The following is a 23,935-nucleotide window of genomic DNA, read 5'->3' as shown; positions in this document are numbered from 1 at the left end:
TCATAAACTCCATTGAAAGTCAATGGGGGACGGATCCGTTTTCTGCGGTTTGCTCTCCGGTATGAGAACGGGACGGAATGCATTTTGGAGCACTCCGTTCTGTTCAGTTACGTTTTGTCCCCATTGACAATGAATAAGGACAAAACTGAAGCGTTTTTTTTTCCGTATTGAGACCCTATGACGGATCTCAATACCGGAAAATATTAGCCTTAGTTCTTAAAAATGACACAGCGGGAAACTATACAAGAAATTACAAATTACCAAATATTATCACTTTATGTTGTTCAACGTAACAGCAATTCTTAAAAAAAAAAAAAAAAAAAAAAAGCAATAAACATGTGAACACAAAATAAATGCACTAATGTAATTGTAGGAAGGGTTACCAAGAGGATAGGAAATTGTTTTATACATGTGCACATAATAAACCTCTCACTGATATGAACAGTTAGGGCCATTTACATTTCTTAATGGGAATTATAAAATCAAACAAACAGATCCAAATAGGACAGAAATAAGGGGCTCTAGGCTTGTGTGATTGCAGTTTGGGGCACTAGATCCGGCTATCTCCTCAGAGTGGCTTTTAACTTGAGTTCAACATAAAACATCTACTCTCTGAACAGAACATCCCGTAGGCTTCCCAGACTGCACAGTCCCTCTAATAACATGCAACTGATCCATTAGAACACAAATGAGCTAACAACAGTCTTGTAAGGGTGGTACCATACAGGGTTTTTTTGTGACATTTTTTGAACCAAAGCCAGAAGTGGATCCAGAAGGAAGGAGAAGCCTAAGTTCTCATTCCCTTCCAACCCACTTCTAGCTTTGGGCTCAAAAAACTGCATCAAAAACTGCTACAAAAAGCTACACTGAGAAAGTTGCCATCAAACTCTCTTGTATTTTCCTTTGTATGAATGATCTCCAGAATTGTAAAGAGCCCAGTGGTCTGCTGGCAGGGTTACCACGCATTTGGGTTAGTGATTGTCCATTTCTTGCTGCAGTGCTTGTTGTTTCTTGTACTTTGCTTTAAGTAGTCTGGATTTCAGGAACACATTTTGTGTTGTAAAAAAAATTATGAAAAGACGCAGATCTAATTGTGTAGTATCATAGACCAGTGTCATCCAATCACATGAAACTGCAAAGGAAAGAACCAAAAAATGGAATGTAAAAAGAGACAAAGCATTATCATATACATTGTGTCATCATTTACATTCTATGCTGTCATTTTCATTGCTGCGGACATAAACGGGGTCTGTAACCAGAAAATTCAGTGTTAAACCATGGACAGTGCCTTGTAGAGCCCACTCAGCTGAATGTAATAATACCTTATCAGAGGGATCAGGAGGAGTAAGGGTGCACAGAGTGGCTTGCAGATTATAATTGGGGCGTTTGGGGGGCCCAACGCCGACCCAAACGCCCACAAACTACGGCGGGGCACGGGAGCGCATAGTTCCCTGTCCCGCCACCGTCCGCCGATCACCGCCATAGGCTTCAAGCCTATGCAGTAGTAAAATTCTGGCGTAGGCGGGCGTGAGGACATCATCGCGCCTGTGCCCAGACGCCTGCACCATCGACGAGTGAGCGCCGACTGGGACATAGGTAAGGATTAGCTTTTATTTTTATTTATTTTTTGTGTGCCAACTTTGGGGGATATTACTGGGGGGGCACAGGAAAATATCACTGAAGGGACAGTGGGGGGCAAACTACTACAATTAATTGAAGGGACAATTAATACTGTGGGGGCAAATTACTACCATGGGGGGAATTAATACTATGGGGGCAGTGTGGAGAAATTACTTAATGGATGGCAGTGTAAGGGCAAATTATCTAATGGGGACAGTGTGTGGGGTTATTACTTGATGGGGGCAGTGTGGGGGGCAAATTACTTTGTGGGGGGAATTACTACATGGAAGCCAGTGTGGAAGAAATTACTGTATGGGGGCAGTGCGGGGGAAATTACTATATGGGGCAGTGTGGGGGAAATTACTATATGGGGACAGTGTGGTGGAAATTACTATATGGGGCAATGTGGGGGAAATTACTATATGGGGCAATGTGGGGGAAATTACTATATGGGGCAGCGTGGGGGAAATTACTATAGGGGCAGCGTGGGGGGAAATTACTATATGGGGCAGTGTGGGGGAAATTACTATATGTGGCAGTGTGGGGGAAATCTCTATAGGGGCAGCGTGGGGGAAATTACTATAGGGGCAGTGTGGGGGAAATCTCTATAGGGGCAGCGTGGGGGAAATTACTATAGGGGCAGTGTGGGGGAAATTACTATATGTGGCAGCGTGGGGGAAATTACTATAGGGGCAGCGTGTGGGAAATTACTATATGGGGCAGCGTGGGGGAAATTACTATATGGGGCAGTGTGGGGGAAATTACTATATGGGGCAGTGTGGGGGAAATTACTATATGGGGCAGTGTGGGGGAAATTACTATGTGGGGGCAGTGTGGGGAAAATTACTATGTTGGGACAGAGTGGGGGAAATTACTATGTGGGGACAGAGTGGGGGAAATTACTATGTGGGGACAGAGTGGGGGAAATTACTATGTGGGGACAGAGTGGGGGAAATTACTATGTGGGGACAGAGTGGGGGAAATTACTATGTGGGGACAGAGTGGGGGAAATTACTATGTGGGGACAGAGTGGGGGAAATTACTATGTGGGGACAGAGTGGGGGAAATTCCTATATGGGGCAGTGTGGAAGAAATTCCTATATGGGGCAGTGTGGGGGGAAATTACTATATGGGGCAGTGTGGGGGAAATTACTATATGGGGCAGTGTGGGGGAAATTACTATATGGGGCAGTGTGGGGGAAATTACTGTATGGGGGCAGTGTGGGGGAAATTACTATATGGGGCAGTGTGGGGGAAATTACTATATGTGGCAGTGTGGGGGAAATGACTATATGGGGGCAGTGTGGGGGAAATGACTATATGGGGGCAGTGTGGGGGAAATTACTATATGGGGGCAGTGTGGGGGCGTTTCTTTTAGGGGACATTATTTTTGGGGACACTATACAGGCATTATTACCTGGAGCTCAATATAGGGTGTTATTATTACTGGGGGAACTCTAGGGGACATTATAATTGCTGCAGACACTATAGGGACCTTTGGGGTAATTTATCAAACTGGTGTAAAGTAGAACTGGGTTAGTTACCCATTGCAACAGATTCCACCTTTCATTTTTGACAGCACCTTTGGAAAATGAAAGGTGAAGTCTGATTGGTTGCTATGGGCACCAAAGCCAGTTGTACTTTACACCAGTTTGACAAATGACCCCAATTATGAGAAATCTAACATGTCTGTGTAACAATCTCTGTAGAGACGAGATGCGGCTAAAAGAATTTGTCATGGTGGTCTGAGTCAAACGGAGGAGAAGAGGAAAGAGAAGATCTACATGAACTTCCTGGTGACAGATACCCTTTAAATAAGTTAATACAAGATTTAAACATTCCTTAACCACAGGATAGGGTTTGATTTGTTGGGGTCTAACCACTAGGACCCCAGCTCATCACAAGAATGGGGGTCCTGTGTCTCCTTTATGAATCGAGCTGTCCCACTGCTGCTCCACTCAATTTTATGGGACTGCCGGAGATAGCCCAGTGCTGTACCATAGAGACCAATAGAGCATCAGCGCACATGCTTGACCACTGCCCAATTCATATGGGGGACACAGAACCCCTGTTCAGTGGTCTGACCTCTACCGATCAGACACTTATGTCCTATCCTGTGGATAGAGGATAAGTTTAAATCTTGGGACAACCCCTTTACATTCATAATCCACTTTTGACTTGCATTGGCTACGTGTCAGCAGACACAAAATATTTGTTATTGGTTATTTATTTAGTAATTATTTTCCTATGAGGATTAGAAGCTTTAATGTCCTTGATGAGGATCTACCATTCACCAGTAGAAACAGTTTTACCCTTTAAATTTTCAGATACAGGTTTTCCTTTAGTAGTGGGCACAGACAGGTAATATTCTGGAAGAATGAACTTACGTTTTGCGGTCCTTTTTTAAGCTGGTGTTGGCAACACTTCCAAATGCTTGTCCTTGTAGGAGCTCTGCTGCTGCTTTACGTTTATGAAATGCATTGATTTCCTCCTGTAACTCTTTCCGTTTGTCTTCTAGATTTGTCCTTTCATCATGATGAAGCCTCTTCAGCTGCTCAAATCTATTCTGAAGCTGTATAAATCACATGTGTTATTAATGAGGGCGCAACATTCAATAAAGTATACCTTTGTAAAAAAAAAAAAAAAAAAAAAATTATCTCATAGAGGCTATGAACACTGTTCTAAATGGTCTTCACTAAAAACATCCTACCATTTTTTATCTAGATGGCTTCCCTGCTGAATCTGACATAGCTCCAATAACACACTGCTCCTGTTTCTGACTGCTCTCCCCCTCCCTTCTCTCAGAGTTAGCAGCAAGAAGAGCTAGTAGTAGTAAATGGCAGATCAGAGTGCAGAGAGGAGGAAAAGACTCCAAGGAGAGAAGCTCACACTGCCTATAGATAAGGAGGACAGAACACACAAGGCGGTCTAAAGACAGAGGGGTAGAATCACATATGCTCTGTATGATTATAGACAGAGGAGAGAACCCACCACAGACTCTGCAGAAAGAGGGAATCACACACTCATCAGCATCCGTGTCAGTCAGAACAGGGGAGAAGAGATCCTTCCTGAACTACAGAAGAGGAAATCAGTCTAGGAATTAAGCTGTGCTGATATACAGTATGACACCTATTGAAGGCAGCAGCATCCTGCACTCACATGACTCACATAACCATTACCCCATTCCCCACCCAATGTAATTATGAATTACTGAATACAAGGAAAGGTCCTTTTTCATGTTGAAGTATATTTGCACTGGCAATTTAGGGTCCTTCTGTAGTTCTCAGTACAAAGATATAAAACTCCTATATATATATATATATATATATATATATAGTTAATCCATTGTCAGTTTACTGCTGCTGTGAGGTGAAGATGGTGTCTGTTAGTATAATAATAGTAGGTGTAGAATTGGGACAACAGTAAGACCTCTCTATTGTCTTCTTGATAGTCTAGATCAGAGATGGCCAACCTGCGGCCCTCCAGCTGTTGTAAAACTACAATTCCCACCATGCCCTGCAGTAAGCTGATAGGTGTAGGCAGTCTGGGCATGCTGGGAGTTGTAGTTTTGCAACAGCTGGAGAGCCACAGGTTGGCCATCCCTGGTCTAGATTAAGATGTCCACAGAAGATGACTACATTAATTAGAGTAATGTGTGATGTTCTACTTGAGTCACTACATGGGAGGAGGGCTCTCTCTGGTTGGAGTGATGGTCTGACTGAGAAAGTCAGTTGCTTATGTACACGGGAAGCTGATTCTGTTTCGTTTCAAACTATTTGCCTTTATGTGTTTATTCACACATGGCTGATCTGTTGTAGAAATCTCTGAATGGGACTTGCACCTGAAATCCATGCACCTGATGCAGAAACAATTCCATTCTCATGTGTGAAATGGATTTTCTAGTTGCAGAAATTTCTGTTGTGTGTCAATTTACTCTAAATACCCTCCTGGATGCTCAGCTCTCTCTGCAATAGATGCACCCTCTGCACTTTGATTGGCAGCAGTTGCAGAGCAGAGCCTCTAGGAGTAACGGAAATGCCCCCATTGCTCCTAAAGGCTAATTTGCATATAATAAAACAAATTTTTTTTCAAACTTTTTTAAACTGATGATCTATCCTCTGGATAGATCATCAGCATCTGATTAGCGGAGGTCCGACACCCGGGACCCCTGCTGATCAGCTGTTTGAGAAGGCAGCGGCGCTGCCAGTAGCGGTCTTCTCGCTGTTTACCGCAGGACCAGTGATGTCCCGACTAGTATCACTGGCCTGGGCGGGGCTAAGCTCCATTCAAGTGAACAGAGCTTAGCCCCGCCCAGGCCATTGATACTGGTCGTGATGTCACTGGGCCTGCGCTAAACAGTGAGAAGGCCGCTACTGCCAGTGCTGCTCAAATAGTGGCCACATTTTTCTGTGCTAATCCTGCAGGTATAAGTGACCATCACACTTGTTTTCTTTTGGGTCTAGCACTATTATGTGAAGGATAGAAAGGGACAGAAATGGATGTAATACCTCTCTTTCAGCTTCTTTCAACACGGTCTCCTTTTCTCTTACTCTCTGCACAAAGGTCTGTCTCATCTCTTCCTCCTTCCTCTGCAAATCCTCGAAGAACTCTTGTCGCTTTGCTTCATACGTTTCTTGCACACTGAAGTACAAACAAACCATAGTGTGATTCTTTTGAGCCAAAAAATTATATACGGTAGTCCCCAGTACTGTAGTTCGTATTATTCCTTCAACATTTTGGGAGTGAAGTACCATATTGAGTATAGACTATACGTAGGTCAGAACACCTCGGTAATATGACATGCAATGTAATATACTACTGTTTTGTTTCTCATGGATTGTGTATGAATTGAAGGCACACAGCTGTACAGTATAAGACCATAGCAGCCCATGGGTACTGTATTACAGATTCAATACAGGTCTGTACAAGCCCTAGACTAAAGTTATGATCTATGATTGTACAATTCAAAACTACATTTCCTTCAACAGTTACTAGGACCACTCACATGCAATCAGTGGATTTCACAATACATACAGTTAGGTCCATATATATTTAGACAGAGAAAACATTTTTCTAATTTTTGTTCTGTACATTACCACAATGGACTTTGAACAAAACAATTCAGATGCAGTTGAAGTTCAGACTTTAAGCTTTAATTCAGTGGGTTGAACAAAATGATTGCATAAAAATGTGAGGAACTAAAGCATTTTTGAAACTTAATTTCAGGGGCTCAAAGGTAATTGTACAAATGAAATGATTGTAAATAAAATGTTCATTTCTAATACTTGGTTGAAAACCCTTTGTTGGCAATGACTGCCTGAAGTCTTGAACTCATGGTCATCACCAGACGCTGTGTTTCCTCCATGTTAATGCTCTGCCAGGCTTTACTGCAGCAGTTTTCAGTTGTTACTTGTTTGTGGGCCTTTCTGTCTGAAGTTCAGTCTATTGGGTTCAGATCAGGTGACTAACTCGGCCATTTAAGAATATTCTATTTCTTTGCTTTAATAAACTCTTGGGTTGCTTTTGGTTTTATGTTTTGGGTCATTCTCCATCTGTATTATGAAACACCGACCAATCAGTTTGGCTACTTTTGGCTGGATTTGAGCACACAGTATGTCTATGAAAACCCCAGAATTCATCTGGCTGCTTCTGTCTTGTGTCACATCATCAATAAACACTAGGGACCCAGTGTCCCTGGCAGCAATGTATGCACAAGCCATCACACTGCCTCCGCCATGTTTTACAGATGATGTGGTATGCTTTGGATCATGAGCTATACCATGCCTTCGCCATACTTTATTTCCATCATTCTGGTAGAGGTTGATCTTGGTTTCATCTGTCCAAAGAATGTTCTTCCACAATTGTGCTGGTTTTTTAAGATGTTTTTTTTAGCAAAGTCCAATCTAGCCTTCTTATTCTTGAGGCCTATGAGTGGCTTGCACCGTGCAGTGAACCCTCTGTATTTACTTTCATGCAGTCTTCTCTTTATGGTAGATTTGGATATGATATGCCTATATTCTGGAGCGTGTTGTTCACTTGGTTGGCTGTTGTGAAGGGGTTTCTCTTCACCATGGTAATTATTCTGCGATCATCCACCACAGTTGTCTTCCGTGGGCGTCCAGGTCTTTTGCATTGTTGAGGTCACTAGTGCTTTCTTTCTTTCTCAGGATGTACCAAACTGTAGATTTTGCCACTCCTAATAGTGTAGCAATTTCTCAAAATAGTTTTTTTCTGTTTTCGCAGATGAAGGATGGATTGTTTCACCTGATTGACAGCTCTTTTGACTGCATGTTTACTTCTCAGCAAAATCTTCAAAATGCAAGCACCACACCTCAAATCAACTCCAGGCCTTTTATGTGCTTAATTGAGAATGAAATAATGAAGTAATTGCCCACACCTGCCCATGAAACAGCCTTTGAGTCAATTCTCTAATTACTTTTAGTCCCTTTAAAAACAGGGTGCCACATGAAAAGGAGCTGAAACTCCTAAACCCTTCATCAAATTTTAATGTTGCTACCCTCAAATGAAAGCTAAAAGTCTGGACTTTATGTCCATGTCCATTATATAACTATAACTTGAATATATTTTAGTAAACAGGTAATAAAAACAAAAGTTGTGTCAGTGTCCAAATATTCATGGACCTAACTGTATATTTCGCATTGTATAGTGGCTGTACTTGGTATCGCTCGGGCTGAGAACGATACCAAGCATAGCCACTATACAATGTACGGCGCTGTGCTTACAGGAGCGCTAATGCCTTCTAAAAAACAGCTGATCGGCGGGGGTCCCGGGTGTCAGACCCCCAACCATCAGATACTGAAGACCTACTATGAGGATAGGTCATCAGTAATAAACTCCCAGAAAAGCCCTTTAAGTATTGAACCTCCAGGGGCTCAGATTACGGCAAACTAATATAAAAAGGTACAGTATACTGATCCTGGACAAGAGCTTCTCACTGTTTGCAGATGATTTACTTCTGATCTTATCCAACCCTGCCGTTTCTCTCACCAACTTACATCACACTCCCAATCACTACAGTCACTTGTCAGGATTACAATGTAAATTATGCCAGAACGGAAGCACTGCCAATTATTTTGTGCCCACCAGCGGTCAGTGCTTTGCAGCACACTTTCCGCTCTATGCTTTGCAGGAGAAATCTTTAAGGTACTTTATAGGTACCTATTATCTCTTCCTATTCTGGCCTTTTCCAGGCAAATTTTCCACCTTTACTTAAAGATATGCGTTCTCTGCATATCGCTTCTAGGACATATTGCAGTGATTAAGATATCCATTCTAACTAGATTTCTTTAACTCTTCAAAATCTTGCCAGTACGTATAGCAACTTCTATGCTGCACACAGCGGTTTTACTATGCAGTAAAGCCTCACTGCAGAGCCGTTCTGGGTTTGACAAGACCCAGCAGCTCATGCAGACACACATCCCCCAGTGACTGCACTAGGACCGAAGCAGGAAGCCGCTGCATTGCTGCCTCGTGATCTGTATTGAACGCTGGTCATAAAGTGATGGAGAAGGCCAAAATGATTTAAAAAAGTCCCTTCCTTCTCTATGGGGAGCATGGCTGTAACTGACAGCACGCTCCCCGCTCCCACAGCTGCATGATTAGAATGCAGCTGCAATCTCGCCAAGGTCATTCAGGAATATTTTTGCAGAGATAAGCACGGACCGCCCAGGCGTATATAGTTAACAGGCAGTCTGAAATCGGTCAATCTTCTCCAGAAATACAGAGCAGCAAAAGATGACATACATCTTCTTGAACACTAGATGGCAGCAAAAATACAGTAGCAGAATTACAGTTTCCTAAAAGTGGCCACTAGAGATGAGCGAATTTCATGTTATGAAATTTTTTCACACTTCGTTTGGTGGTAAAAGCAGAATTGCATTATGGATTCCGTTACCACGGACAATAAAGCAATTCTATGACGGAATGCCTTTAGAGGCAATTCCGTTATTCATTCCGTCATAATAGAAGTCTATGGCCTGCATAACGGATCCGTCTCATTTCGGTCATGCAGGAGAGGACTCCCCTGCATAACGAAAAAGGGACGGATCCGTTTTGCAACCCATAGACTTGTATTATGATGGAATAAATAACGGAATGCCTCTAAAGGCATTCCGTTATAGAATTGCGTTATGGTCCGTGGTAACGGAATCCATAGCGCAATTCTGCTTTTACCACCAAACGAAGCGTGAACGAATTTCAAAATATGAAATTCGCTCATCTCTAGTGGCCACGTGTATTAAGCTGGCCATACACAGTAGATAGATGTGGTTGAAGGTTGAACAAACAAACATCTGGTCTATCATCGATCAGCTCGGTTACATTTCAACCAATGAATGTTCATTTTGGTTGAAATCGTCTGTTTTGGTCAACTTTAGACCAATATGCATGGCCAATTTTTCACCAAAGGATTGTGAATGATCATTACACAATGCAGCCATACTTATTTTAGACCACACTGGCCATTGTAGTCATCTAAACTGGCCTTACATGATTAATAACACTGGGTACATGATGAGACAATGATGTCATCAGTCAGACAGGATTGCTCTTTGTCAAGTTTTACCCATTGAACAACTGTTTTGCTTAAAATGATCAATTTTAATCAACTTTAGTAAAATTTGTATGGTCTCTTTTACATTAGGTTACTTTCACACTAGCGTAATTCTTTTCCGGTATTGAGTTCCGTCCTAGGGGCTCAATACCGGATGAAAAATGCTTCAGTTTTACCCTAATGCATTCTGAATGGGGAGCAATCCGTTCAGTATGCATCAGGACGTCTTTAGTTCAGTCACTCTTACAGTATTTGCTGCGGTACTTTCTCCGGCCAAAATTCTGGAACACTTGCCGGCATTATTTTCCATTAAAATGCATTAAACAGGCACCAAGTGTTACGGCAAAACGGATCCGGTTTCCCGGTCTGCGCATGCGCAGACCTTTAAAAGTGTGAAAATTTTTTATATTGGATCCGTTTTTCCTGATGACACCAGAGAGACTGGTCTGGTATTGCAATGCATTTGTGAGACGGATCCGCATCCGTCTACAAATGCTATCCGTTTGCGCATGGATTTCCGGATCCGGCAGGCAGTTCCGGCAACGGAACTGCCTGCCGGATCCTCACAACGCAAGTGTAAAAGTACCCTTTACTCTGCTACTGCTATCTCCCTTTTGAATATATGCAATGCCAGCAAGTGTTATCACTACTAACTCCAATATGATATGCAGTGTTTCATATTTTTACATAATGGACAACAGATAAGGGCAATAATAGGCGAAAGTATAGTCCTATGCAATTCTCAACTGCAATCCAAGCAGTTTCCTACTGAAAATATGCCAGTAACTAAGAGTATTGTGCTGCTATTCATGCAACTACAAAAGCATTACTGAATGCGTGATTTTCAGGGAAAACCAATAGCCGGAGGCTGCATCCAATGTTAACCCGTCACCCTATTAACCAGCGTACATTGTACATTTAGCCCCTTGTGCTGGACAGCATAAATACGTATTCTATATGCTGAAACCGCTGCTAAGTAACATATATAGAGTTCTGTAAATTACCAGAGATCATATAGGCATGGCTAGAATATTCCCTCTAATCATCTCCAATATTCAACTTCTCTAAGTACATCGAGTGTCGCCTGCATAACCCTCCAAAAACTGTAATTGGTAATACACCAAGTTTGGTTTGTCATAATTTGTAGATAACTCTTCACTTCCATATACTGTCAATACAGCTGTGGTTTTCAATCTGTGATCAGAGCTACCACAGAAGACTGCAGAAAGAGTCACTTTTAGGCCTCCTGCACACGAACCTATCCATTTTTGCGGTCCACAAAACATGGATACCGGCCGTGTGTGTTCCGCATTTTGCGGATCGGCGTGTCCTGCCCTCTGTTAGAAATGCCTATTCTTGTCCGCAAAATAGACAAGAATAGGACATGTTCTATTTTTTTTTTTTTTTTGCCGGGCCGCAGAACGGACATATGGATGCGGACAGCACAAAAAATGCGGATCATATGCAGACCACATTTACGGTCGTGTGCATGAGGCCTAATAGATGGGATTTCAGCCGGCATTGGGCAGGCAATGTCTTCATCCTAATCTCTGCTGGAATATAGTATGCTTTTTCTGGTCTACAAGACCCTGTGAGGTAAAAATGCGAGTAGGGGGGTATGCAGGAATATAAACCTTTTTCAGGGGTTCCCCATGGTATTGGAGTTTGGAATCACTAATGTAGAGTAGAGACTCATCTGAACAAGCTCATCTCAGTTCCCTTTAGTCTAACTCTTCCTGGGATCCAATAGACAGAGCTAAGATTCCCTAATCCCTACCCTAATACACAAAGGTCACTGTCCTAGCTGCTGTTAATATTGGTAATGTCAGCGCTGGTCACCGATACAGCTGGAGGCAGGGGATATGACAGGGCTTCAGTTGTCCTGCTTCTAAAAAGCTCTTCAGTGTCACATTACACCATGTATTACTGGCACAAAAGCTGCATACATTTCTGTCTTATTTGCATTACCTAATCTGTACTACTAAATAAGGAACACAATATTTACCACTCTTATTATACATCATATATGATACAATTAGGAGGTAATATTTCTCAAACTGAGAAATGCAAGAGAAATGAAAATGTTACATCAAAAACATTTTCCTTTTTGTTTTTGGTTGCTAGTAGACAATGGCAATGAGAACAAGCAATGCGGCATGTAGTGCTGCCGTAGCTCTTCTCCAGGCCTATCAGCCGATGCTGTCTGAAAGAGATCTGGTGAAGAAGAGAGGGCACCAAATGCGTAACTAGAGACATCAAGAGTTTAAAAGTACAGTTAAGAGGATTCCAATCCATGGGAATTGGGATATGTGAAGGTACCGGGTAGGCTCTGAATCTGTATAGTGGCATCATTATCATCATTGTGCTCCACTAGCCCCCTTCTTACCCCGGACTAGGGATCGACCGATATTGATTTTTTAGGGCCGATAATTTGTGAACTTTCAGGCCGATAGCCCATAATTTATACCGATATTCTGTGAAATGTCATTTTAAAAAAAAATAAATTCCTACACAAATCTGCTGAAAATGAATGTTTTTATTGTTAATGTGTAGTTTTTTTTTCTTTTGTAAATCTTTCTTTTTTATTTATACTTAATATTTTAGTGGTTTTTTTTACTAACTTTTAGCCCCCTTAGGGACTAGAACCCTTGTCCTATTCACCCTGATAGATCTCTATCAGGGTGAATAGGAGCTCACACTGTCCCTGCTGCCCTGTGCTCTGTGCACACAGCAGCATGGAGCTTACCATGGCAGCCAGGGCTTCAATAGCGTCCTGGCAGCCATGGTAACCGATCGGAGCCCCAGGCTTACACTGCTGGGGCTCCGATCGGAGGGGAGAGGGGACCCTGTGGTCACTGCCACCAATGATTAAAACTAGGGGGGCGCACTGTGCCACCAATGTTTTTAATACGGGGGTGGGGGGGCGCACTGCGCCACCAACGATTAATACTGGGGGGCTTGGGGGGGTGCACTGCGCCACCAATGAAGATAAATCCCTCATTTATTCATATACAGGAGGCGGGAGCTGGCTGCAGAATCACATAGCCGGCTCCCGACCTCTATGAGCGGTAGCTGCGATCCGCGGCACCTGAGGGGTTAACTACCGCGGATCGCAGCTACCGCTCATAGAGGCCGGGAGCCGGCTATGTGATTCTGCAGCCAGCTCCCGCCTCCTGTTCAATTTGAATGAATGAGTAAATTAATATCATTGGTGGCGCAGTGGCCACAGCAACCTCTCCTCCTCTTCTCATCTGTCTCTTCATTGGCGGCAGTGGCAGCAGCAGCACAGGGGGGAGGAGACACTGCTTCCTTCTCCCCTGTGCTGCTGAGGGAACACAGAGAGAGCTGAGAGCAGCGCGATCTGTGTTCCCAATACGTTATCGGAATATAGGCAAAATAGATGCCGATATCGATAACTGTCAAAATCCTGAATATCGGCCGATAATATCGGTAAAACCGATAATCGGTCGATTCCTACCCCGGACCACCAGGAACATAACATATTGAACCTTCTAGTGCTGCTGTTTGTAGAAATGTTTGTGGTGTTCTATGTAGTAACTGGTGTGAACACTTGTTATTTCTCTTTTCCTATTATTATACAGACACATGCATCTCTCAGTCAGGAAAAAACAACAAAACACAAATTTAATACAGGACAAAAATGTACCACTAGATGCATCTCTAAGATGCAGAAATGATGCAGACTTCCTGACGGTTCACATTTGATCACAGCGCAGGTCCAGATCCATCGTATGGCGGTATCGCTTCCGGATATATTTACAAACTTCCAGTAATCATATTTGAAAAAGAACAGTCTCTCGCCTAAATTACAGTTAGGGCTCATGCACACAAACATATTCTTTTTCCGTTTTTTGTGGCCCGTATGTGGAACCATTCACTTTGGGGTCCATTCACATGTCCGTAGTGTATTGCGGATCCGCAATACACCCGGCCGGCACCCCCATAGAACTGCCTAGTCTTGTCTGCAATTGCGTACTATGTGCTCTCCGCATCAATTCCTGCCTCATTGAGAATGAATGGGTCCGCACCTGTTCCAGGTATTGCAGAACGGATGCGGATCCATTCCACGGACGTGTGAATGAACCCTTAATGGGGCTGCAAAAAAACCACAAAAGACCTTGTGTGCATTCCGTGTTCATATGTCGTTCCACCAAAAAAGAGAACATGTCCTACTATTGTCCGCATTACGGAAAAGGATAGTATCCCTGTTTTGTGGATCCACAATTTGCGGACCGCAAAACATCCAATGATCATGTGCATGAGCCCTTAATATGTTGATGTCAACGATGGCACCTGATTTTTTGGCAACCTTCTGACGAAGCTAAGGCGAAATGCTCGTCGAAGTGTGTTTTGGATCCTCTCCCCTTTCAAACACTTCCACAGGTTGGTTATTTTCCTGACCGTTATGTTTTTTGTTACATTTACTGGGGTCTCCTCCTCCTTGCCTTTTCTGGTCCTACAGGGACTTAGGAGTGAGGTAACTTTTTATGTGGGGATCTTACTTCATCCCCTCCACAGAGTTAGGCTACATGCACACGACCGTGCTGTTTTTTGCGGTCCGCAAACTGCGGATCAGCAAAAAAACGGAAGCCGCCCATGTGCCTTCCGCAATTTGCGAAACGGAACGGGCGGCCCATTGTAGACATGCCTATTCTTGTCCGCAAAACGGACAAGAATAGGACATGTTATATTTTATTTGCTGGGCCACGGAACGGTGCAACGGATGCGGACAGCACACGGAGTGCTGTCCGCATCTTTTGCGGCCCTATTGAAGTGAATGAGTCCGTATCCAAGCCGCAAAAACGGCGGCTCGGATGCGGACCCAAACAACGGCCGTGTGCATGAGGCCTTAGGGTTATTATGCTGATTTTTGACCCCAGCCCCCAGCTTTTGGGATTATTATATGGATTGGTATAGGTTTGTTAACCCTTGTGTTATCTACATATATTTGAATCTCTTGTGGGAGCGGTGAGGAGGAGTGGAGCGTTTGTGGAGTTTGTTCCATAATCTGATGCTCTATCCTCATTTTCTATGATTAGTTTATATACATGAATTTACTGTATGTTGCAATAAAAAGATATACCGTACAAAATTTTTATATATGGTTGATTGTACTGCTTCTTATTTTTCCTGTTATGGGGTTTATATATAGGTTTTGTTTTTTTGCCAATAAGCCTGCTCACTTTTTAGAGTGGCAAACAAACAAAAATCTCAAAAATTGCAACTTTTTCACACCAGAAAACTAGCACAAATGGATAAATTCTCACCCCATTTGCACCATTTTTGTGATTGGCACGTGTATTAATATGTCTTCACTACAAAGCTATTGATGAACTTAGTATGAACTTATGTTTAATAGTGTTTTTAATCTTCTAAATGCTATGAACACTTTCTATACTAGGATGCTTTTCTTTACTTGCTCTGTGTTATGGGTATATTGGGATGATCTCCCCTATGTCATCTAATGACCTGAATAGATAAAATGTGTTTTCAGTTGTCAGAACCTATCCCATCCAGTGCTACTATGGTACAAGATGCTTTGTAGGGTACGCGTGACAGAGGCTGCAAATGAAAAATGGCTAAACCTCTGTTCGTGTGGATACAATCAGTGGTTTACCCACCCTGTGAGATACCTTGATAAGCAACATATAAGGAGCATGCTACACTACATTTGATAAAGGACACCGGTGGTTTCTTTCTGAGCTGGCTGGTTGGACAGCCATAGTCAATACAAAATATGAAATAATATGGCCGATGTGTCTATAAGACCTGGACATCTGGGGATGGATTCATTCATGGATATTCACACAGGCAATTATGGCTGCAGTCATTTCCAGGACAGTAATGTTAATAAACAGCCGTGTAGAGTGATCTGTTGCTGGACAGCTATGTCAGGAATGCTGCAAGAGTCTGGTGGGTGCAGAGGTCACAGCCATAAATCACTGGAAACCTTAGCAGGTCTAATGCAGATATTAGACATATCAGAGAAGAAAACTCCAGCTCCCCTGGTCCAAGGAAATTAGTCGAGCTCGGACAGGTCTGATCCAACTGGGAACGAAGAAGTCCAGCACTGATTTGTAAAATCCACGGATCCTTTATTGAATTCACAATGACACAAAATACAATGGGGACGTACCCTCCGATGCTCCCGTTAACGCGTTTTGGACATTAGATGTCCTTAGTCAAAATAACTAAGGACATCTAACGTACAAGACGTGTTAACAGGAGCACCGGGGGGGGGGGGGTCACGTCCCCATTGTATTTTGTGTCATTGGGATTTCAATAAAGGCTCGGTGGATTTTACAAATCAGTGCTGGACTTTTTAACAATGTACGTGTTGTTTTATGCTTAATTTCAGCTGATTTAAAATGACCTCGTTCCATTAATGGCTCAGTTCGTGACAAGTAAAATATCAGACCCATTTATTAGACTCAGCCTCCTGTCATTACTGCTGTCTAGTCAAGTGATTTATGCCTAGGACAGAAAGGTACTTCATGAATGATGGATGGAAGGTTTATGAATATTACAAAGTAGCCCGAGGATCGAACCTTCATATAATACATTTTGCAGTTGTCGTAAAAGATGTTAAAATGTAAGTGGAGGAAACCATCTGAGAGATACACATCAAAGAACAATAAACAACCCCAAGCATGAAGCAAATGAAGTAGAAAAAAAAACCAGAAGAAAAGGAGGTAGCTAGTGCTGAGAGTGTGTACCACGGGACCATGTCCGGCTGGTGGACAAAAGGCTGCACTGTACGAGGCTGCAGTGTGAAATCGGGCTGGCGCAGAATAAACAGGATGTACGACCCATACACACATCCTGAGAACTTTACTTCACTGCCCTGTGAAAATGCTTGGGAAGCAGATTGCTTGCAAAATAACCCAAAACCTACTTCCTAAAGCAATGCACTGCAGTTTAAATCATTTCCTGGAGAAAAAAAAAAAAGTTGGCATCATTTTCTTTTCTGAAGTAAGGGTCTTTTTCCACAATAACTGCCCGTGACTGACTACAGCGATATGTCGACTAGTGCTCTTTTAGTACATTTAAATGGAGCTCAGGCAAACAATTCTTAGTACAATCATCTGTCCCCATACCGTGTTCATACTGTTCACAACACATCCTGTTTACACGTGATGTGGGGTCCACAATCATATTTACATCCACTGAAATGACAAATCAGCATTTGCTCTTTTGTTGGCTAATTGCCGGGACTTTGATCAGGAGAGAGCCAGCACACATCCCAATCTTCACCACCCGATGGCTGGAAACCGTTTTAAGGCACCTTTCCCTGTAGGAAGGGACCTGAGAAAAAAGGTCCCTAGCTTGCTAGTACCTTGTAAAGGTGTTGTTACTGTTGTCTGCCTGTTGTCTGCCTGACCAGACCTGTGTCTGATTTACTGGACTGACCTCGATAACTGATAACTGCTTGCCCTGACCTCGTTTCTACTGCATGTATTCACAACCTGATCTCAACCTGTTACTAACTACCAGTTTTGACTGTCCCTTCAGTGCTAAGTACCGGTGTTTCTTGACTCCTGTGGGTCAGCAGCCAACCATACAGAGACTAATCCAACAGGTAGCTGCCTGCTGTGTTCCCTGCAACAAGATCCAGATCCGTCTATATGGGTTAAAGCGGTTATCCCATGATTATTGTAAAAAATGAAAATGAGACATCATATAGTACATGACATGCTCTTTCTAACAAAGCTAGAACCAGCCCTGTACCTCACATGGAACCAGAGATCTCCCCATTCATTGCTCTGCTAGATTTATATCAATCTGACAGCTCTAGGGGAGGGTCTGTTCTGCTGCAGCTAAAGAGGACCTTTCATCTGTTTTACTTATAGGAGCTAAATACCTGTACTTGCAGCTGATGCTGCCACCCGTTTTTTTTTTAACATCGGTCCTCTTTAAGGGTTGTGTCAATGCTCTCCCTATCACAGCTCAGGGGGCAGTTGAAGGATAACACAGAGCATGTGCGGCTTTCTCAGTGAGCAGGTCAAAGAAATAAGAAAAGAAACAAACAGCAGGTGGCGCTATACAGATACATTTCATTTGATTTGATTTGTGGCTATACTAAATTTTTAATTACATGCAATTACAAAAGTATTCAGATCCAAGTGCTGGTTTGAAAACCGTAGACTAATTCTCATGGGACAACCCTTTTAAAGGGTGAATACCAGGGAATTGCCAGGATAATGCCCTTAGGTTTAACCCTGAGTCAAATCAATTGGTTGGCAATGTCTTTCCACGCCGATGGCCATAACGGTCTGTATTAAAAGGGCCTCAACACATACTGAAGGAAAAAAGTATTATTTTAGAAACAAATATACAATATATTAAAATATAGTTAATATGGTTGAAAAAAGACATAAGTTCATGAAGTTGAAATAGATGACTTAACTGATGACTAAACTGATGACTAAACTAATATTCCTGTTTCTCCTAAAACCAAATTCTACTTACATCCTATGATAAAAGGGTATTTGTCTGGTTTCCTCAAGAAAAGCCATCTATATCAGATTGTCGGTGCTCCAGCACTGGGCACTTCCATGTATCCGCTCTTTATTGTTTATATTGGGTCAACTACCGACACAATGTCTACTTAGTAGTGGTGCAGGAGATTGCTACTTCACTGCAATGTGTTTATACTGTGTGCAGGTAACTGGCCCCATGTAAACAATGAAGAGGCCCACAAGAACCGTGGCCCCTTCCCACAGCTGGGTGGAGATAATCATATCCACCAACTACCTCATTTCAGTTCAGACAATTTCAAGGAGTTATACCAAGATTTAAGCATCTTCCCTATTCTCAATCATGAGAGTGTGGGTTGTGTGTGTCCCTATATGATGGAGTGGCGGTTGATCATGTGCACTGCTGCTGCATTCATTTCCAAAAGGAAACATGCCCAACTACTGCTCCATTCATACAGGTGGATAAGGGACACCCATTCTTGTGCTTATACACCTTATTACTTATCCTGGACAGGGTGTAAGATTAAATATTGGGACAACCCCTTTAAAAGGTTTAGTTCATAGTGCATCTGTCACCAGAGACCAACATTTTAAACAGACATCTAAGAGAGTTCAAACAGTACTGAGAGCTGCACACTCACTAATCCAGGTACTAGGGAATCTAACACCAAAACAGTAAAGCAGTGAGGTCCCTATCGACAAATGTGACTGCTGGCTTTCAGAGAGCAGGGTGAAGGACGAGTATACCCACATACTGCACTACCTAGTCAAACAACCCCCCCCCCCCCCCCCCCCATGGTGGCACTCTGTGCCCACCACTGTCCCACTATCCAGGGTGGCACAGATGCAGCATCACTAACCAAGTTTCTGTCCAGCCGCCAGATTTCTATGTCCCAGGCTGCAAGGACTATTCCTGTGCCTATTAGAGAGACTTTTCCCTGCAGCACTGTAAGGGTTAATTCCCTTTGTGATCCTGTGCTCCGCTACTTCACTGATGAGCTATTCATCTCTCCTATATAGCTGTGCTGCTGATCTCACTTGCTTGCCTGCAAAATTGGTCTCTACAGATCTCACTAGGTTTTCTTAGGTTGCTGGAGCCTGTGAAAGAGCTATGATCTGTTTGTCTGTCCTATTCTTGATTCCTGACCTGGGCTTGTTCACCATACTGATCCTGTGCTGCGTGCCCTGACCTTCGGATTGTTTCATGGATTTCCACAAACTCTGCCAGGCCTGACTTCTGCCTGTTTCCTATGTGTATTGCCTGATCCCTCAGAGCCACTTACCAGAGCCGGTGTCTCCCACACCCGGACTATACTAAGAGGTAGCCGCCTGGTAGCTCCACTGCAGGGAAGGTTAGATCCCTATATAGAAGATAAAGGGTTAATACCAGGGGACCGCCAGAATCCCTAGTCATCACTAGCCCAAAATGAAACAGGTTGGTTGGCACAGTGTCCAGCATGTATGTAGGGGAGACATGCCATTGCCAGACATTGGTTAGTGATTTACAAAGCCAGGACCGAGGCCTACATGGAAAGATTTGCATAGGTTCTCTGCTTTTGACCTGCTCCTGGTTTTGGATAATAATCACTCATGCAAAACATTGAGGTGTGAATAAGACATAAGGATCAGTCATGCCCACCCCCATGATCCCCAGCATCTGCCATCATGGTACATAACGATACACTGATAGAATAATCAGCACAGAATGCTGGACCTGACATGATAATGAAGGATGGATGGCACCAGTGAGGTAGGCTTGTATGCACCAAATCAACACATTGGAAGGAAACACGACAAAAGACCACACAAGTGCAGCATTGCTATGATGGCGAGAGAATGGTAAATGTGTATAGAGTTCTATTTATACTAGTAAAAATGACTAGTATAAATAAACTCATACAAAGGCAATTTGTGCCAAGCAGGCAATGCATGCGACATAAGACGATAAGAAAGATAGATTCTACTAATCTACCATGTAAAAACATGATCGACGCGTTTATGGCCCGAATCTGGCTGCAGCGGGATTTATTGTCTCTCCCAGAATAGGAGTGATGAGTAATGTTCTCAGAGTATTCGGCATGATGCATGTTTCTTAGATTCTTGCTTCCCAAGCGCCGAGATTCAATTCATCAAACCATTCTATTAGAAGCCGCCGGGTTTGGAGATAAGATGAGAGACTTGGTTTACTATGCTAGAAAACATTTCACGACCGAGATGATTTGTAATGTTTCAGTGAAATAGTTCATCGTTACTGGCACAATCCATAAAGGAGTTCTCTGTGCCAAACACAAGCTGCCTTATACAGAAGAGGTATCATTTATGTACAGGGAGGGAACACATACATCTTCAGAATACAAAGCATTTACAGACTCAATCATAATAACAATGCTACTATACACACCTAGCCAAAACACAGGGACAGGAAGTTGTGGCCATATTGAAAATTAAAGGGAATCTGTCACCCCGATTTTGGACTATACTGTAGTAATACATGAGTAGTACTGCACATAAGGAGTCCGGATCGACATTTTTCATTTTCCTACTGCTCCGCAGTTCTCCTGCTGTCAGCACTCGAAGCTGTGCTGAAATACACAGGACTACTGTGCCGTGCAAACATAATGGAGAGGACTCCTGTGCGCATGCACAGCAATCTTGATCATGTATATCAGTGCAGCTTTAAACACCAACAGCAAGGGAACAGGGGGCAGTGGGAAAATAAAAAATCGGTATCTGGACTACTTATCTGCAGACTGCAGTATTACTCATGTCCAATTTCGTGGTGATAGATGCCCTTTAAGAAATGTTTTATTGTGACTGTCATGTATTCTCAGTGTTACTCTATGGGGAAAACAGCTGTACAACAAGCGCAATAAATCTGACTGCAAATTTTGCCACCACCGACAGTAATGCTACATGCACACGACCATGTTGTTTTTTGCGGTCTGCAAACCGCGGATCCGCAAAAAACGGAAGCCGCTCGTGTGCCTTCTGCAATTTGCGGAACGGAAAGGACGGCCCATTGTAGACATACCTATTCTTGTCCGCAAAACAGACAAGAATAGGACATGTTATATTTTTTTTGCGGGTCCACGGAACGGTGCAACGGATGCAGACAGCACACGGAGTGCTGTCTGCATCTTTTGCGGCCCCATTGAAGTGAATGGGTCCGCATCCGAGCCGCCAAAACTGCGGCTCGGATGCGGACCCAAACAACAGTCCTGTGCATGAGGCCTAACCCTGATTTTAACATGACAATCACCCAAAGAAAAGTTGCAGTGGAGTTCTAGCCTAAGGGTGCTTTTACACAAGCAGGATTCTGCCCGCTATCGAGCAGCAGCTGACACTCGGCTTAAAAGATTGTCTGCTGATTAGTGAGCCTTATACACAAACCAATTATTAGAACCGCACACTCCTTTGGGTCGTGTAAAAGAAGGCTCTTTATTGTGAAAAAAAACATAATAAAAACAAAACTGAATAGGACACGCTACACAGCATATATGAAAAATTGTGAACACGGGTTTCTGATTGGGGAACCCCCTCTATAAGCCAGAAAGGATAGCCTGAACAGAAATGTCAGAATAAATTGATAACTGGGTGGTACCATTCCTCTTGTCAATATGAAGTGTCCCCACACAGTCTGATAGATGCTAATTGGACAATACCAGATTAGGCAGGGACATGCCTTACTGACAAGAAAATGGTAGCACCATGTTGTCAATTTATACTTTTCAGGAGGAATAACAGAGGAACTGCAAAATGCAGAGTTCTAAATAAAAGATACTCCAGAATTGTTATTTTCTGGGGAATACAAGTATGAAAGTGTAAAACACATGTCAGAAGAACTAGGCCCTCTTTCAGGCTCCTCTAAAGCCAAGCCACTGATCCTCTACCTCTTCTGGAATAAGCATCACTTTTTAAAAAAAAAATCCAAACAACTTTATTTGCTTATTGAAATTTATACATGTTTCCGTTTTTTGTGGATCCGCAAAAAACGGATGACATACGGATGACATACAGAAACATTTTCAGGAACAACGGATCCGCAAAAAACGGACCGAAATTCGGGATATAGAAAAATACTGACGTGTGAATGTAGCCTAAGGTTGTGGGATAAGGTAAGGCAGTCAATCACCTTACTGCCCACTTTCCTGCAGAGTAATGAACTCCAGTTCAGGTCCACCACAACCCACAGTCTGACTACCTGAATCCTACAGGATCTGCTGTGACAGCTGGAAGTAAGTCCGCATTGGATCCGCATTTTTTGCAGATCCGATGCGGACCTGTTCACTTCAAAGGGGCCGCAAAAAGATGCGTACAGCACATCTGTGAGCTGTCCCCATCCGTATGTCTGTTTCGGGGCCCCACCAAAAAATAGAACATGTCCTATTCTTGTCCATTTTACGGACAAGGCTGTACTGTTAGGGAGCTGGCCATTCCGCAGAATGCACGCGCCAGTATCCGTGGATCGCAACGGCCATGTGCAGGAGGGACTGATTTCAGATGCTGTAGGACTTGGCTAGTCAGACTGTGGGTCACATGATGTAACGGTGGATCCGAACCGGAGCTCCTTATTCTTCAGTAAAGTAACTGACAAGAATACCCTATCCCTCGTGTAGTTTACAAACAGGGGCACCATAAAGAAAAACTGGAGAACTCCTAAAAAAGCTCAATGTCATATCTTCAGATAAATGAGGAAATAAAACAAGGAAAGGCCACCAAAGTGCATTTAATAGGCATCTAACACCTGAGACCAGTCTGCAAAACGAAGGCTATGGCACCCCAGTAAGTGCCAGTCTCTTCACTGGTTACCCAGGCACAGTGCTGTGTGTACATGCAGATTTAGCTCCTACCAGAGTCAAGTTACGGCTACCGGAGGGGCTCTCCAGTGTACATATACCAGAATAGTCTTTTTTTTGTCCTTTTAATCTTAGTATGTGTATCATGGATTATCTCATTTGTGCATCTTTTTTCTTTATTTATTTTAATATCTGCTTCCTTTTTTCTTTTCTTTCCTCATTGATTCAAGCTAAGTGCCAGGGTAATTTGTCCTTTAATCTGTTTGCATTTGTCCCTCTCTTTAGTTAGAGACATCAGCAGATTTTTTGCATTCCTCCATTCCTGCCAGGGCTGATACAACTGAACACTGTAAGAAACAGCTGTGCGGGCAACAGGTGCAGGGCGAGGGCTCGAAATATAGCTCCAATAGGAAACGCTAACAGATTGGATGTGGCCTTCAGATTTTCCA

The 23,935-nt window shown here is 43.0% G+C and overlaps 1 protein-coding gene and 1 long non-coding RNA gene across 2 annotated transcripts in view; one reads left to right on the top strand and one right to left on the bottom strand.

The window, feature by feature from the left end:
• The first annotated feature begins 530 nt into the window (after positions 1 to 530).
• On the top strand, positions 531 to 20,796 carry LOC120995659. The gene is made up of 3 exons (XR_005777643.1): positions 531 to 649; positions 3,611 to 3,614; positions 20,787 to 20,796. It is a non-coding gene; the product is annotated as an uncharacterized LOC120995659 (long non-coding RNA).
• Positions 647 to 23,935, bottom strand: part of SEPTIN10 (septin 10) — a 58,755-nt gene continuing 35,466 nt past the window's right edge. The window contains exons 9-11 of the mRNA XM_040425008.1: positions 6,129 to 6,261; positions 4,008 to 4,192; positions 647 to 1,132 (exon numbers count right to left, since the gene is read on the bottom strand). Coding sequence (XP_040280942.1) covers positions 1,123 to 1,132; positions 4,008 to 4,192; positions 6,129 to 6,261 — 328 coding nt within the window. The 3' untranslated portion in view covers positions 647 to 1,122. The remainder of the gene's footprint in view (positions 1,133 to 4,007; positions 4,193 to 6,128; positions 6,262 to 23,935) is intronic.

The sequence above is a fragment of the Bufo bufo genome, chromosome 3, assembly GCF_905171765.1.
Source record: "Bufo bufo chromosome 3, aBufBuf1.1, whole genome shotgun sequence".
Lineage (NCBI taxonomy): Eukaryota > Metazoa > Chordata > Amphibia > Anura > Bufonidae > Bufo > Bufo bufo.
Note: the sequence above shows the minus strand (reverse complement) of the source record. Positions and strands in the feature narration are given on the sequence as shown.